Source organism: Salvelinus alpinus, chromosome 19 (assembly GCF_045679555.1).
Source record: "Salvelinus alpinus chromosome 19, SLU_Salpinus.1, whole genome shotgun sequence".
NCBI classification, from domain to species: Eukaryota; Metazoa; Chordata; class Actinopteri; order Salmoniformes; family Salmonidae; genus Salvelinus; species Salvelinus alpinus.
The window spans coordinates 41,593,693-41,611,201 of NC_092104.1; the positions used below are offsets into that span (position 1 = coordinate 41,593,693).

At 42.5% G+C, this 17,509-nt stretch overlaps 1 protein-coding gene across 1 annotated transcript; it reads right to left on the reverse strand.

Annotated features, from left to right (window-relative positions):
* Positions 1 to 226: 226 nt before the first annotated feature.
* On the reverse strand, positions 227 to 16,078 carry LOC139545618 (glycine dehydrogenase (decarboxylating), mitochondrial-like). Its single transcript, XM_071353585.1, has 25 exons — positions 15,674 to 16,078; positions 15,419 to 15,497; positions 11,552 to 11,687; positions 10,936 to 11,100; positions 10,667 to 10,744; positions 10,417 to 10,564; positions 9,770 to 9,966; positions 9,474 to 9,570; positions 8,558 to 8,663; positions 8,188 to 8,327; positions 7,712 to 7,792; positions 7,452 to 7,549; positions 7,022 to 7,106; positions 6,829 to 6,870; positions 6,182 to 6,324; positions 5,651 to 5,726; positions 4,102 to 4,227; positions 3,704 to 3,853; positions 2,732 to 2,844; positions 2,290 to 2,431; positions 1,976 to 2,087; positions 1,770 to 1,865; positions 1,333 to 1,505; positions 930 to 1,010; positions 227 to 740 (listed from the first exon to the last, which is right to left on the reverse strand). The coding sequence occupies exons 1-25, from the start codon at positions 15,956 to 15,958 to the stop codon at positions 600 to 602; spliced, it is 3,090 nt and encodes a 1,029-aa protein (XP_071209686.1). The 5' UTR covers positions 15,959 to 16,078; the 3' UTR covers positions 227 to 599.
* Positions 16,079 to 17,509: the final 1,431 nt, after the last annotated feature.

Below are 17,509 nucleotides of genomic sequence, written 5' to 3' on the forward strand. Positions count from 1 at the left end.
TGTAATCGTCACTTATTATTTTTCACCCAATTATATAATGTAATCTGGTGATAAAAAACCTCTGTCCAGATCTATTAGTATTGTGTCCCACAGAACAAATCATGTGGCAAACCATGTGAGACTGAACAAGTGCTGCTATTCCAAAAGTCATATCTAGCTGGCAGTATTACCTCAAATGTGATTTTTACCGAAGTCTAGTCTACTTCCAAAACTGAACAAGAAAAGATCCAGACAATCAATGTTTATTACAACTATTTTTCCTACAGGTCATTTAAAGATTATTAACTTTCTTTATTCCCAAAACGTATTAACATCAAGACTAACGTTAGTATAAGTAATTAGGCAAACAAGTGTCAAAATGCACATTAAAAAATGTTCATACATGAAACAGATGGCAAATAAACAACAACCCTGCACAAGTTGAGATATACGTTTTTTTGGCCGATCCTGGAATTTAGAGAATAAAACAGCGTGAAGGGAGAGTCAAGGCAACTATTTGTACAACATAGAACATAGACAGAGTTGAGGCACCAAGGGCACATCACGGAAATTTGGAAGTGTGATGAATGATGAGGGCTGGTATAACAGAGGCGTTAGTGTCATGAGGAAGCTCTCTTCTCCTCATATGGTGACTCGTACACATCCATAGGGGGGCAAGTGCAGACCAAGTGCTGGTCACCGTATATGTCGTCGATCCTGGAGATGGATGGCCAGAACTTGGTCTCTGGCCTCACAAATGGCTGGAAGTTTTAAAATGAGAAACATTTGAGTTTACCATGCTTACAATTTATTAACATTAATACAGAGAGAGTAAAATAATCTGTGTATAACGATTTTGGTAAATCAAATTGTAAACAGAGCCATTTTTTCCTCAGGGGAAGTGGAGTTGGTAGTGTGTGTTGTGATTGTTTTCCAGAGGGAAGACTCACCAGGGGGAAAGCAGCGTACTCCCTGGAGTAGGGCCTGTCCCAGGTGGAGGAGGTGATGCTCGCCAGGGAGTGAGGGGCCATCTGTGGACACAGACAGACCCAAGTGAACACCTATTTTAGCTGCTCTGGCAACATACCTCAACTCTTGCTACATTTAGGTCCTATCAATGAAGCACAGATTTTTTATAACACCAGAGTGGTATGTCTTATCACAATCAGTTGTTATAACTTAGCTTGAAATATAGGAGGCTATCACACACACACACACACACACACACACACACACACACCTATTTAATTGAGGAAAATAACTGAGTTTATAGACCATTGTATGTAGCTGATTGCATGGCTTAATACACACAGTGTGTAAATTGTGTCTATGAGTCAGGCCAGTGCAGTGCACCTTCAGTGGGTTAACGCGGGCATCCATCCTGCCTTCCTCAATGTCTGCTATTTCCTGTCTGATTCCCATCAACGCATCACAGAAGCGATCCATCTCTGCCTTGTCCTCTGATTCCGTGGGCTCGATCATCAGGGTTCCTGCCACGGGCCAGGACATGGTGGGTGCATGGAAACCTGGCCAGGGTCAGATACAGAGGGGGATGAGGAGAGGGCTCAGTTAAATAAAAAATATAAAAAAACATTACTTTAAATATATGTACTTAAGTAAGCAGGTCTTGTGTGTGGAATGTGGGGGATAAATTTGCATTTATATATATTTTATTTGCAATTATTTTTTACATAAGATACAGAAAGAGACAGAAGTAGACCCTGTTGACTTTTAAGCAGTACCAAACTATCCGTAAATGCAATGTTGTGAATATCCATGTTCCAGCTCACCATAATCCTGTAGCCTTTTTGCCACATCCACCGCTTCAATGTTGGCGGTCTTCTTGAATGGCCTCACATCCAAAATAAATTCGTGGGCACAAAAACCTGTGGACCCCAAAAAATCTGTGTTAAGAAAATCAACATTTGCTAGTGTTGGCCGATTACTGATGGACACAGGACTCCATACTTGGGTGAATAGGACCAACACCACTCACCTTTCCTGCCTTTGAAGAGGATCTTGTAGTGACTCTCTAATCTCTTGGCCATGTAATTGGCATTAAGGATAGCCACCTCTGTGGCATGAACCAGTCCCTTGGCTCCCATCATCTACACAGTAGGATCCAAAAGGGTATCAACGCATGTACTAAACAGGTACGTCCCCACTTCAGTTGAATGTTTTTCCAGCTGCAGTTGCCTATAAAGACCTTTAAAGTATCACCAATAGCACTATTCTAACAAATCTATCATTATCTTTATTTACATTTCATGGCACTGAACCATAGGATAGTTACAGTACACTGGTACTGACCTTGATGTAAGCCCAAGAGATGGGCAGAATGGCACTGGAGCCCCAGGGGGCAGCACTGATGGTGCCCAGGGAGCTGGACATGTTGCCTGCTGACATGCTGACCACTGGGTGGCAGGGCAGGAACGGGGAGAGGTGCTCCTTCCTGTTAAACATGCACAACTCCATTAAGTCATCAAAAGTCATTAATTATTCACTTTTAAGTCATGTTTTGCACAGAAAGAATTGTGCCAGGAGTGTTTCCTTACCATGTATGCACGCATTACTGAGTCACTTCAGATAAATGTGTCTACTAAATGGCATACATATATTATGTGACCTGACCAGGACAAAACTCCCCATTTATAATGGATTTGGCCAGTTATATTCCTTTGGGCAGGTTCAGTTTTTGTACTTAGTCCATTACTGTGCATTTGATGGAAACAATCCCGTTATGGTCACTTACACTCCGATAGGACCCATCCCTGGTCCTCCACCCCCGTGGGGGATACAGAAGGTCTTGTGGAGGTTCAAGTGAGACACGTCAGATCCGTAGTCACCAGGACGACACAAGCCCACCTGTAGAGAGCAGAGCAGGCAGGAGAGAGGAGATTACAGGGTGATAGAAAGGCAATTACTTCAAGGTCTCAAAGCGAGTGACGTAACCAATTGAAACGCTATTAGCGCGCACCACCGCTAACTAGCTAGCCATTTCACATCCGTTACACCAGGAGGTTTGAAGAAATGTGTAATCTGCATTTTTCACAGACTTGTGGTCAAAGGTCACTCTGTGGAATAGTCACCGCACACCCATGCACTCCCTGGGAGCCTTGTAAAACTAGGAAGCACAGAATCGTCTAGAATGTCATTGTATGCAAGATTTCCCTTCACTGGAACTAAGCCCAAACCATGAAAAACAGCACCAGCCCCTAGACATTTCCACTTCACAATAACAGCACTTACAGTTGACTGGGGCAACTCTAGCAACAGTTTGACGAACTGACTTGTTGGAAAGGTGGCATCCTATGATGGTGCCACGTTGAAAGTCACTGAGCTCTTCAGTAAGGCCATTCTACTGCCAATGTTTGTCTATGGAAATTGCATGGCTGTGTGCTCGATTTTATATACGCAACGGGTGTGGCTGAAATAGCCGAATACACTCATTTGAAGGGGTGTCCACATTATTGTGTGTGTGTGTGGTATCTCAATTAACTCAAATAACTAAATTTTGTGATTGATTGTGATTGATGGGTCCATGATTCAGTTAACACCTGGATAAGCAACCCAATGTGTTATTTTAATTATTTTAGCAAAAAAGGTCTTACTATACAAAAGAGTTTATATAAACACACTGTTCAACTTAAAAATGATCTATGCAGTATGTCCACACAAAAACATACTTTATCAGCAAGGTGACAAGCATATACTCTCCTCTCACCTGTGCGTTCATATTAGCACCGTCCAGGTAGACCTGTCCTCCGTTCTGGTGGATGAGATTGCACACATCATCAATGCTCTCCTCAAACACACCAAAGGTGGAGGGGTAAGTTATCATCATGGCTGCCAGGTTAGCCTTGTGTTTGTCCACCTAAGAGAGGAATAATGGGTTAGTCTGTGTGACTGCAATGCGAGAGGCCACTTTTAAGGGGGCTAATTCACTGCTGGTTGCACGACCGGTAGATAGTGACCACCGACTCTCTGGCCATCATGTTTCTCAATTATTCTTTGTTCCTAGATTTAAAAGCATTTGAGGGGATACTGAAGATCATTGGTTATATTGAAAGGCTCTTCTGTAACAGCGAGCTTATTATCAGAATCACTCCAACCAGCTATTACCAGTGCCTTGAGGTTTGCCATGTCAATGTTGCCATCCTTGTCAACCTCCACCACCTGCACCTTCATGCCAGCCATCTGGGCACTGGCTGGGTTGGTGCCATGGGCTGACTTGGGGATCAGACAAACCTGAGCAAAATAGAAAACATCAAAGACAGCTACAATCAGACCATCACAAAGTAAAAGAGAGCCAACTAGGCCTAAGCAAGTCAACCATTACAGTGTTAGAGTCCTAACATTTCTTTGTGCAAATCTCCAAGTGACATCAATGCAAAATAGGTAATCAGCTGATTTTATCCCTTATTAGGTGACTTATTTATACATTTCAACAATGTCACAGGGACACGAATACCTGTGTGTTTGTTGGGTAACATTTACATTTCCCCCCTGTCGGGAAAAACAGCCGAGCTCAATCAGTTTTGCCCATGACTTGCTGATCCCAAAGTCTTAAAATCACCAAATATGGGATCTTGAAATCAAGTAACCTCCAGGTATTGTTGGGTTTTCTGTCCTTTATTTGCACAACTGTGGACATTGACTGTTTGAAAAGCTCACACCACTATCTAAGATGTGCTTATAAGGGAGTTGTTATTTTTGATAGTGGTGGGAGCTCTTGGGACAAATGGCAAATTACAAAATGGGAAATCTACTTGAACACGCAGTCTTATCTCCAGTCACGGTTGTGATACTTAGATTTACATTTTAGTAATTTAGCAGACGCTCTTATCCAGAGCGATTTACAGAAGCAATTAGGGTTAAGTACCTTGCTCAAGGGCATATCGGCAGATTTTCCTTCTAGTCCGCTCAGGGATTCGAACCAGCAACCTTTCAGTTACTGGCTCAACTCTCTTAACCGCTAGTCTACTTGAGGACTTTCAAACAGTTCCTGTATAAGTATCCAAAACGCGCTATTCTTCAGAAGGCTTTTCCAATACAATGTCTGTCGGCAAACGAGTGGATGATTATCTTGGCCATCATACCTATAAGCGGTCTGTACCTAAAACAAGTCTCTTGATGGCTTTACATGTGCTGATAAAAACATTATTGTATCCAGTGTGCAATACCATGTGACGCGCTTATTACAGGCTGTTCACAGGGAAATGGCTGACTACAGCAAACATTCAGGCTGAACATTTATTAGGGTAATCATTTATAGTACATACACCCCCACATTTCTGACAATATCCTCCCAAAAATAATACTGTAATTTTATAATATACATTTTATTGCGATAACAATTAAGAAAGGGTGGATATACTAGCCTAGAGGTTAGAGTGTTGGGCCAGTAACCGAAAGCTGACAAGGTAAAAATCTGTTGTTCTGCCACGGAGCAAGGCACTGTTCCCCGGGCGCAGAAGATGTGGATGTCGATTAAGGCAGCCCCCTGCACCTCTCGGATTCGGAGGGGTTGGGTTAAATGCGGAAGACACATTTCAGTTGTACAACTGACTAGGTATCCCCCTTTCCCGATCCCATACTGCATGACTCTGCAGGGCTTAGTACGTGTGCTAGCAAAAATCAGTGTGTTTCGTTTCATTAGAACCATACTTACTGTTCTATGAGCATCTCCTTTAGAGTTCAGGTAGGCTTTGATGGCAGCGAGGCCAGCGTATTCTCCCTGAGCACCACTAAAAGACAAGGTCATCCAGTTTGTTAATGTACCAGCCACATGCTCAAAAACATGCACCCAGTGAAGTCTTGTCTCAGCATAATCATCAAACGTACCAAGTTCTAAGGTTAGTCAATGGGCTTTACAGTAACTGTAAAGGGAAAGCATAGACTAAGTTGAACAACCATACCGCTATCTTTCCATCTAGGCCAATGTCGCACGGTGTGCTATACATCAGCCCAGATAATTCTGAATAAGTGTGGGCGGGGGGGACGGGACTTGGAACCATAGAGATATCAGCCACAAAGCTAGCTATGATAGTTAAATGATCAAGTAAAATTACCTGAACTAAATCCAAGAATCCCTTGACAGTGGGGTAAATCACAGTTTGGTAAATCACGCTCAGATGATCTGGCATCCCAGTTGGTCATGAATCCCCCACACACAGAATGTTGGTGTCAGTGAGGGGCTTACCTGTTGGGTTGAAAGGAGATCTTGTCATAGCCAGTCACCTCACAGAGGTCCTTCTCCAGCTGCCTGAAGAGCTGCTGGTAACCCTCAGCCTGGTCCAGGGGACAGAAGGGGTGAAGGTTGGCAAACTCATTCCAGGTGATGGGCTAAAACAGTTAGAAAGAGGGAACAATGGGAGAAATAGTCATAACAAGGTAACCTAAAGTGTTCTTCACAACACCCCCATAAAAGAAAATGACTGCAGTAATCAGGGTGAAAAGGGGACATACACAGAGTGTACAAAACATGAAAGCTATGATCCCTTATTGATGTCACCTGTTAAATCCAATTCAGTCAGTGTAGATGAAGGGGAGGAGAGGTTAAAGAAGGATTTTTTCCCACTCAATACTAGGGAGGTGTATTAAGGTTTTGTACAAGGAGAGATATTAACCAGGGTTGGGTTCAATTCAAATTGAAGGTAGTCAATTCAGGCACTGATTGGATTTTAAAATGAAAATAAATAAATAAATAAATAGCTTTTACTTTTAAGTTTATTGAGAAATCATTGAAAATACATGCCCTTTTTTTAAATTATTGAACTGGAATTTCAGTTTATGTCCTGAATTGACTGCCTTTAATTCGAATTTACCCCAAACCTGTTATTAACTCACCATGAGCTCTGAAGAACTGTTCAGCTTCATTGTGCAGGAACCCTGACATGGAAAACAAAATGGATATTAAAAATGGTGATAGCCCACTAATCTTTACAGTGGTTTGCAGGTTTCGGTGTGTAGTATTCAGATCATGTGAAAAGCACCATGTCTAAAGTAAAACATGTCTTATTTGCTTTCCCATGAGACTCACCAGTGGGATCATGCTGTGAACCAGAGAGATATCTTTGTTCTCCAGGCGTTTCATGTAGCGCACAATGTTGGTCTCGGAGTGGTAACTGCACGGGGACGAAGAATCAGAGGGAATCAAGATTATAAGACACGTTTTAGACCTAATATGTTATTTCACTTCTAAAACCTTAGGTCTAAAGCCCTGTATTATCACTTACAGTACATGTGTAAACAACCTTATGTTACAAGTGCAAGGAATTATTCTATCAGGCATCAAGTGCAGTTTGGGACAACAGAAAGAACTAATCAATATGGAAGGTCAGCTAATGTCTCTCACCATTCTAGTGTCATACTGAGAACACAAGTCATAATAACAATTCTGGCATATCAAGCGTCATCCTCATCACGCCCAGGCCAGTACTGGAATTTGAGATTGTTACAAACAGACCAACCTGTTGAAGACTGCGTGGGTGAGGTACTTGCTGGTCCTCTTGAAAGGACTACCCATAATGCCTTTCACCCTTTCACCCATCTTTTCAGCAATGAGCTCCTGTAAATTGAGATTTAATGGAATTATATATGGGATAGCTGAAATCAAAGTGTTTGTCCCATGGCTTCAAGATAAATCTTTTGCACTCACTCTCAAGATAGCAATCGGGTCAATGCGGAGTTTATGCATACTCCTATATGGAATATTGAAATCAAAATGTACCGCTGAGGATTCACATCCAAAGACCCAGAGCAGATCGTCCAAGTCCCTCTCTTTCACCGTCTCATCCAGAGACACACCTAACTAGGGAAACACAGAAATCATTTCAGAGTGAAAGAAATGTGTGTGTATCTAAAGCATAAATGAACATGGCCACATGTGGCTTATTCACAGGGGTGCTAATTCTACAATGCTGTAGATAGATATTTAATGAGTAGAGCTCAAATGACTCTACAATACATTTCTTTCTGAACGTTCTGTAACACTTCACCATTGGTTTTATCTATAGGGGGGACTCAACGTAAGAGTATCTATGCTTCCGTGTGCTTTATTTACAAAATGATTCAACAAAGTATTCTAAGGGTCAAACATTGAAGTGTGATGAGTGTTTTGTTGTACCTTTGTTGACCTGCTTACAGTAGGAACACTGGATGGACGCGCATGTAATCTGTATCTAAACCGTATCTGGTACTACTCACCACTCCCTCGCCATAAACACGCAGGTTGATCTCTCTCTGGACAGCCCTCGCCAGAATGTCCTTGGCTGCCACACTGCAGCCAACCTTCAGCGTGTCAAAGAACATCTCGCTGTGCAGCCTGTGTCCGGCCCGCTTCAGACCTGATACAAAGGGAGGGAGAGAAAGGAATTTCTAAAAACTCAGTATCATTCATAATTTATCTAAAGAGAAGCAATGTTACTGGTTCTTTCTCAATACACGCTTGTAATTGAATTAGGTCACCGTTGATTGACATAAGCCCCAAGTGTTGTGATGTAAGAGAAGAGTTGGCAGATATAAAGCAATGCACTGCTAAAATGAATATGTGCAGTGAGAGTGTTGGAGGACATACCCTCAGCCAGGATCAGTGCAGCATTGTGTGTCCTCTCAGCAATGTGCTTTAAACCCTGGGGTCCATGATACACTCCAAACATGGCTGCCATATTGGCCAGCAGAGCCTGAAAGAGACATATACAGTTTGAAGGTGAGAGAAAGTTGCTTAAAAATATACTTAGAAAAACACAGACTACCACTACATCTAGTTTATTTTTTATTTTAAATTTACACAAAATAATTGCTCTGGGGCAAAGTGTGTCGGTATTGGATGGAGGCTCAGTGTGTCGGTATTGGATGGAGGCTCAGTGTGTCGGTATTGGATGGAGGCTCAGTGTGTCGGTATTGGATGGAGGCTCAGTGTGTCGGTATTGGATGGAGGCTCAGTGTGTCATGTTAGGTTCTTATTTTTCAGAGTAAGTAACTCAGACACTAGAGAAGCTTTAACCAAGTTTAATTCTTCCCAAGGGACCTGTACAGCTGTAATTCAGACAGCAAAACATTTCTCACCATCACAGTTACATACATCCCACTTAAGACACAAATCCTTCTCTCCAATCCTTACATCTTATGGTTCAACAGGAACAAGGTAACAGAATACCAAACCCTTATTACTCCCTTAAGGGAATCTGTCCACACATCCTGACCTCAACCCCTCCTTCACCTAATCCACAGATGTGCATCTGTCTTCTCTATCTCAACACGTTGCTCTCCTCCCTTCCACCCAACACATTCCAAAGCTATCCGTCGTCCTACAGAGAACCATTAACTTCTGACATAAAACCCAGTCTCTTTCACTCTTTCTATTCAAGGCTTCTTCTCTATCATTTATTTAATATCTCAATGTTAAAAGTTCAGCCGATTCCAAACAGTCAATATTGGATGGAGGCTCAGTGTGTCAATATTGTACAGTACCTGTATCGGTTGTACAGTACCTGCGCAGTGCAGATGTTACTTGTGGCCTTGTCTCTGCGGATGTGCTGCTCTCTGGTCTGCAGGGCCAGGCGGTACACCTCCTTACCAGCGGCATCCCTGCAGGTAAAAAAGGGACATTTAAAAACAAATGTACATCAAGATATTGTCTTTATGTATGTGTTCCACATACTTCAGTCTTTTAGACTATGAGCAAGTATGACATAAAGTAAATCTCAACATGCTGCTTATATTGCCCAACTTCACGAGATCTGCTTCCATTCTGAACAGGACCAATGTGAATCTCAAGGGCTCTTACCTAGTCACTCCCACCATCCTGCCAGGCATCATCCTGACCAGGTTTTCTTTCACAGAGAAGAAGGCAGCGTGGGGACCACCATAGCAGAGAGGTACCCCGAACCTCTGGGAGCTGCCCAGAGCGATGTCCACCCCGAATTCTCCAGGGGGACGTAGCACACACAGGGCCAGCAGGTCAGTGGCACAGCAAGCCAGAGCCTACAGGGATGAGAGACAGTGAGTCTTCATACACAGCACTTAGGTACCAAACTGGAATCACCACATCCTACACTTTCTCACGTGCCCACTGTTCAACCAAAGACCTGCATCATAGTGAATCCCTGTGAATATACCAAACCAGGAGCGACAAATCCAAATAACTCTACCAAACCCCCAACCCAATTTACTTCAAGATGTATTTTATTTTACCTTTATTTAACTAGGCAAGTCAGTTAAGAACAAATTGTTATTTTCAATGACGGCCTAGGAACAGTGGGTTAACTGCCTTGTTCAGGGGCAGAACGACAGATTTGAACCTTGTCAGATCGGGGATTGCAACCTTTCGGTTACCAGTCCAACGCTCTAACCACTAGGCTACCTGCCACCCCATATCATCCTAGGTTAATAAACCATTACTACCAATAACGTCAGACGTGGCGGCTCTCTTACCCCTCCCTTGTGAGCGCGGTCCACCAGCGCAGTTAAGTCCTCCACTCTGCCGTCGGTGTCTGGGTACTGGAACAGCACACCGCTCACATCCTTCCCACTGAAGTCCATCTCATGAGGCAGCTTCAGCACCGTCTTCACCCCGATGTAGCTGTTAGTCAACAATCACAGAGCAGAGCACCCAATAGTGAGGATGCTGCTTTTGGTACACAGTTCTAACCTTGTTCCTGAAGTATTGAAAGGATGCCCATACTTGGCTCTTGTCTGCACTACAGCGATTGTCTGAGGATGGCAGCGTGGGTCGATGTAGAACGTCCTTCTCTTGTTCTGTCTGTGGGGAGCATGTAACAAAAAAATTATGAACACACCTGTAGGGCCAGGAGTTTTTCCTGACTAAGTGGCCTGACCAGGCCTGGGCCCAATTTATAGACTTCAACTAGACCCTATACATGAACTTTACTAAATTAACTATCCTTTAATGATCAACCACTATCTCCCACTTGTGTTTATTCTCAACCTCACCTATGGCAGAGCTGCATGGCCTCGGCGGCAGCTGTTGCCTCGTCCAGCAGAGAGGCGTTGGCTACAGCCATGCCCGTGATGTCACAGATCATGGTCTGGTAGTTGAGCAGACTCTCCAGGCGACCTTGAGCCACCTCGGGCTGATAGGGGGTGTACTGAGTCACCCTGATGAGAAGAGGATACAGAGAAACCATTAAAAGATACACAGAAAAACAAGCTGGTTTTCAAGGAATCAAGACACTAGGCTGACGTGAGTGGAAGTTTACGAAGATAAAGAGAAAAATGCATTTGTAAAATGTAAAATCAAAGTGTTATGATTGAGACTGGTTTCTCGTTTTAAGTTGAACAAATATGAATCACAAGATTCCACGTGAGCATGTCATTTAATCCAGTGCAAACCTAAACTGGAAACTTGCGCATCAAGTCACAAGATTTCTGATTAGGGGCAAGTTCTTCTGCTATGTAGCAATTAGTGCTTTAATGACTAACAGAAGCCCATACATATACACACCTTGAGTACACAATCAAATATAGCATGCCCTACTAAATGGGGACAACTTGGCTACAAGATGAACATATATCACTCTGTGTGTGTGTGTGTCAAAGTGGCCCTTACCATCCCGAATTCTCTAGAAGGTTTCTCTGTATAACTGGAGGCACGGAGCAGTTGTAGTAGCCCATTCCGATGTAAGACCTCCACACCTTGTTCTTTGATGCAATCTTTTGCAGATGCTCCAAGACTTCATTCTCGCCTGGAGAAATAGCCATCACAATTGGTATCACATGCATTTGAGACAAAAAATGCATTTCAATAAAAAGGAATTTCTGATGTGTATGATGTATGGTTCCTTATTGGTTTGATGTAAATGAATAAAAATGCATCTTCATTTCAACTGCAAAACAGCACACGTTTGATGCCATCTTCTCTCCCATCTAGGCAGGTGGCTGCATTATGATTCCGGATCATCCTGACTATGAGGCTTGCATGAAACCAGCTTGAAAATGATTTTACACATCCATTTTCTGAACAACCCACCAAAACAAATGAGCCGTGACATCATATAGCATCAGATTTACTTTCAAAATGGAGTGGGTAGGAATTTAAACTAAACAGCTTTATGTGATTGGATGTGTAATCCACATCTCTGCGTGTCATGTTAGTGTGTGAACTGTATACAACATTTTGGTACATGTCGAATGCATTTCCATTTGGTCATCATATTTCTACGCATTGGCGGGGACAATTATGTGCAACATATGGTCCCTTTCCCGATGGCTAGTTATCTAGCCTAATTCCTCAGTGCTGAGGCGGAGATCAGCCAATACACACAGAGACACTGGAATTCCTCAGGCATTCCATTGCTGCTTGGCAACTCCCTCAGCAAAGAATGGACAACACGACCCCTCTGAACCGAGTGCCCAAACTACGCTCATATTCAGGATGAGCATTTCTCCTGTTATACACCACACAAAGATGTGAACATTTGCGCTTTGAATTTAGGTGGCACAAGACGTTTTACTGTAAATCCATCCTGCATTTCAAAATGTGATGCTTTAGGACACAGCAGCACAAGATGGTGTTTGGAAATATCTAACATGAATAACAAAACAAGTGGAAGCATCATCAGTAGTAGAGGCCAGTGGTTTAGTGTGGGGGGCCGTACTGTGTATTTGCACATTTCATCAAAGGGGAGTTTCACTATGGTCGGAAAGATCCTCAAAGCAACAGAAAAGCCTGATTCAGAACCATTGTTGAGCAGAGAATCCCTTGCTGGCTTTGCAAACCAAGCTCCTCCAACCTGAACAAGCAAAAACCAGTATGGCCATCAGTTTGTTCCTTCATGCATGGCTTGCTACATAACGGAACGCGACAGAGGCAGAAAGGAGTGACCGAAGGTGGTATTAAACACCCCGATCCACGGACTTTATTACCCAACCTAGAATAAGGTCCAAGCAATATTCAGTCAACCATTTTGCAAATAGCAAGTGGCAGATACTGTGTTCTGTTCTAACATATGACTGGTAGTACAGTGTTATTTCAGAGTACACTAGGCAAAGTCTGTATTACCAATTGAAGGACATATTCCTCTACCCCAAGTTGAGCACTTCTGAAATATACTACATGACCAAAAGTCTGCTCGTCGAACATCTCACTGCAAAATCATGAGCATTAATATGGAGTTGGTCCCCTCTTTGCTGCTGTAACAGCCTCTACTCTCCTGAGAAGGCTTTCCACTAGGTGTTGGAACATTGCTGTGGGGACTTGCTTCCATTCACCCAGAAGAGCATTAGTGAGGTCGGGCGTTCCAATTCATGCCAAAGGTGTTCGACGGGGTTGAGGTCAGGGCTCTGTGCAGGCCAGTCAAGTTCTTCCACGCCGATCTCGACAAACCATTTCTTTATGGACCTCGCTTTGTGCATGGTGGCATTGTCATGCTGGAAAAGGATAGGGCCTTCCTAAAACTGTTGCCACAAAGTCGGAAGCACAGAATCGTCTAGAATGTCATTGAATACTGTAGCATTAAGATTTCCCTTCACTGGAACTAAGGGGCCTATCCCGAACCATGAAAAAAAACAGCCCCCGACCATCATTCCTCCTCCACCAAACTTTACAATTGGCACTATGCATTAGGGCAGGTAGTGTTCTCTTGGCATCCGCCAAACCCAGCTTCGTCTGTCTGACTGCCAGATGGACTTCCGTCTGACTGCCAGAGCGCGTTTCCACTGCTCCAGCGTCCGATGGCGGTGAGCTTTACACCACTCCAGCCAACATTTGGCATTGTGCGTGGTGATCTTAGGCTTTTGTGGGGCTGCTCGGCCACGGAAACTCATGATGCTCCCCACGAACAGTTATTACGCTGACGTTGCTTCCAGAGTCAGTTTGGAACTCGGTAGTAAGTTTTGCAACGCGCTTCAGCACTCGGCGGTCCCTTTCTGTGAGCTTGTGTGGCCTACCACTTCGTGGCTGAGACGTTGTTGCTTCTAGATGTTTCCACCTCACAATAACATCACTTACAGTTGACCGGGGCAGCTCTAGCAGGGCAGAAATTTGACTTGTTGGAAAGGTGGCATCCTATGACGGTGCAACGTTGAATGTCACTGAGCTCTTCAGTAAGGCCATTCTACTGCCAATGTTTTCCTGTGGAGATTGCATGTCTGTGTGCTCTATCTTATAAACCTGTCAGCAACGGGTGTGTCTGAAATAGCCAAATCCGCTCATTTGAAGGGGTGTCCACACACTTTTGTATATAATATATAGTGTATCAGAATAGTGAAAACAATGACTAATGTAACTAATGTAAAATAGAAAATGATGTAAGAAACATACTAGGAATTTTGACAGCTGAGCCAGTTTCACTATTGACCTCTGAAAACAATGTAGTAGTTTGTATGACATTGGTTATGGATCACTATGAAATGGAAAGAGCGCATTAGAGCATCAATGTACAGTAGTAAAAATATTGGCAAAATATGTATCATCTATGTTATTACAAATAATTGTCTTAAGCAATACTAATGTGTTTATTTACTTTACATGTAATGCTTGTCTGTTTAATTTACTTTGTTTAATTATTGTATTATGGCCATATTGTCAGTTGCTTCAGAACTATTGTTGAAATTAATTTAATTTATTATACAAAACAAGGTAAAGTAGTAATAGAATGTACTGCACTTGTCCAGAATACTATGTGTTTAATAGCTTTGTAAATCTCTAGCAAGTGATCTGATATGTCGGTCTCTAATGGAATTATGCAGCATGGGTTTGCTAATGAAATACATCTCGTAAATGTAGGTCTGCTGTAGACAAACCATTATTGATAGAAACACGTTTCAAAAGGTCTCACTATTTGCTCAATCAACTGAAATCAGTCTATTATTAAATGTGAAAAATACGTATTCAAGTAAGAAAAAGAAAATAAATGCCTAACCCATCAAGGAATCTCATGAAGTTCCTTTGTACATTTCCTTCAACTGTGATGTAATGTTATAACCAGATTGAACTGGAGTTGGGACAGGAGCTCAAGGCTGAACTTTACACTCCAATTGCCATCCTATTAGCATCGGCTTCCCAACTGGAGATTGGTGCTGGTCATTGAGTTTCGCAAAAACAACTCCAAATATGTTCAAAGGAAGACTTAAGGGTGAAGAGCGCTCCACAATGGCACACAATAGGAGTGCAATCTACATTTCAGCCACTCGTTTGGCTTGATTTACACCCATTGTAGAATACAATTCAGAGATCAGTAAAATATATTGACAAAACATAAAGAGTGACATATGCAAGATTGATTAATAAATAATCAATTCAAGATGAATTTGTCAGGGATATCAACAGAAATACATTATAACGCACTTGTAAAGAAAAATCACAGGCTAGCAAATTCAGCATTTTATAACATTGACGAGGCAATATATCTATTGAGAACACAAACATCAACAATAACACGTGCTGTCAAAGATGTTGGAAAGAAGAAACACTTACAGAGAGGATCATCCATTTTCATACTTCTTTGAATACGGATGGATTCTGGAACTGTATCTTCTATCAACTGGGCGATCGACTGAAAAGCAATAAATGCTATACAAGTCAAAACCAACTGAACTTGTATAAATAGTTGCACGTTTACTGTATATGATAAGAAACATGCAAGAGTGCCTGCCATGCATTGGATCGACACATTAGCTTACTTTCTGTCCTATAATTTCTCTCTTTATCCAAAATGTATTTAAATCTTACCTCAAGTCCAAGCACATCCAGCATCTCCCTTTTGTCCCTTTCACCTGGGCCAATGTGCCTCTCTGCAAAATCATCGTGTCTCGGCAGTATTCTGTCTATCTGTCTAGAAGCAGCATAGACTGTAGAAGTCCGTAGACCCCGTACAATTACACAAGCATTAAGTGTTTGGATTCTATTATGTTGTTTCCCAAAGATACGGCTTTTACCATTAATGTGTCTGCAAGGTGCATGGGGATTCACAGACTTGGCGAATAGGATCCCCCATGACTTTGCACAGCTTTGCATTTTTAACTCACTAAAACGATAATGTAAAAAAAATATATATATATATTAAAGAAATCCTTCAAGCGGCCGATCTCAACTGAATCCCTCAGACACTGCTCTGCTTTCTCCCAAAGTATCTGCAAACTACTTGAAACTGTTTAATTCATAAGCCTGCCCATTCCACAAGAACTAACCAATCGATAAGAGAAAGGTCGCTGAGTATGCCAGGCTGCACTGAGCCCAGAGACGGAAGCGAGACATCAAACTCCTTAGTTTTTCTGGTTTATATACAGTCAATGAAAGCAGACCAGACCCAGTTGCCAATGCATTGATGCCTATGGGACAGCCACCCCGTTTAGTAGACACATTTTTTCCCAATCGTAAACGGGACATATATCCACCATCTGTGCCTATACCAACTTTGTGGCTCCCAGATTGCAACCTGCGTTTACACGCCGGATGCCAAATTCATGACGTATATCGCGCAGTTGAGAGATTCGCGCGACTCCTTGCGGCAGTAAAAAGCCATCGCCATCTGCACCCATTCAACATAGCCTAGATGTACCTTTTTATTACTTCTAAATAAAATAACTTTTTTGGGGTGCTCATACACTTACAATTATGTTTTGGTTCTTGCTTCAACGGCGCTAAGATTATATTTGGTTGTGATCTTTGCAAAATAGCTAATTTTGGATGCAGCCGTTGTTAGCTAGAATGCTAATGCTCATTGATATCGGCTTTAGCAAAAGCTAGCCGAAGAGCCATTTGAATGGTTGAAGTGTTTAAGTATACTGAACAAAAATATAAACGCAACATTTAACATGCAACAATTTTACTGAGTTACAGTTCATATTATGAAATCAGTCAATTGAAGTAAATGAATTCCATGGATTTCACATGACTGGGCAGTGACACAGCCATAGGTGGGCCTGAGTGGGCATAGGCTCACCCACTGTGGAGCCAGGCCCAGCCAATCAGAATTAGTTGTTCCCAACAAAAGGACTTTATTGCAGATAGAAATACTCCTCAGTTTCATCAGCTGTCCGGGTGATTGGTCTCAGACGATCCCGCAGGTGAAGAAGCCGGATGTGGATGTCCTGAGCTGGCGTGGTTACACGTGGTCTGTGATTGAGGCCGGTTGGACTTACTGCCAAATTCTCCAAAACAACGTTGGAGGCAGCTTCTGGTAGAGAAATTAACATTAAATGATCTGTCAACAGCTATGATGGACATTCCTGCAGTCAGCATGCCAATTCCATGCTCCCTCAAAACATCTGTGGCCTTGTGTTATGTGATAAAATGGCACATTTTAGAGTGGCCTTTTATTGTCCCCAGCACAAGATGCACCTGTGTAACGATCATGCGGTTTAATCAGCTTCTTGATATGCCACACCTGTCAGGTGGATGGATTATCTTGCTAAAGGAGAAATGCTCACTAACAGGGATGTAAACAAATATGTGCACAAAATTTCAGACAAATTAGCTTTTTTGTGCATATGGAACATTTCTGGGATCTTATTTAAACTCATGAAAAGGGGTGGCGCAGTGGTCTAGGGCACTGCATCGCAGTGC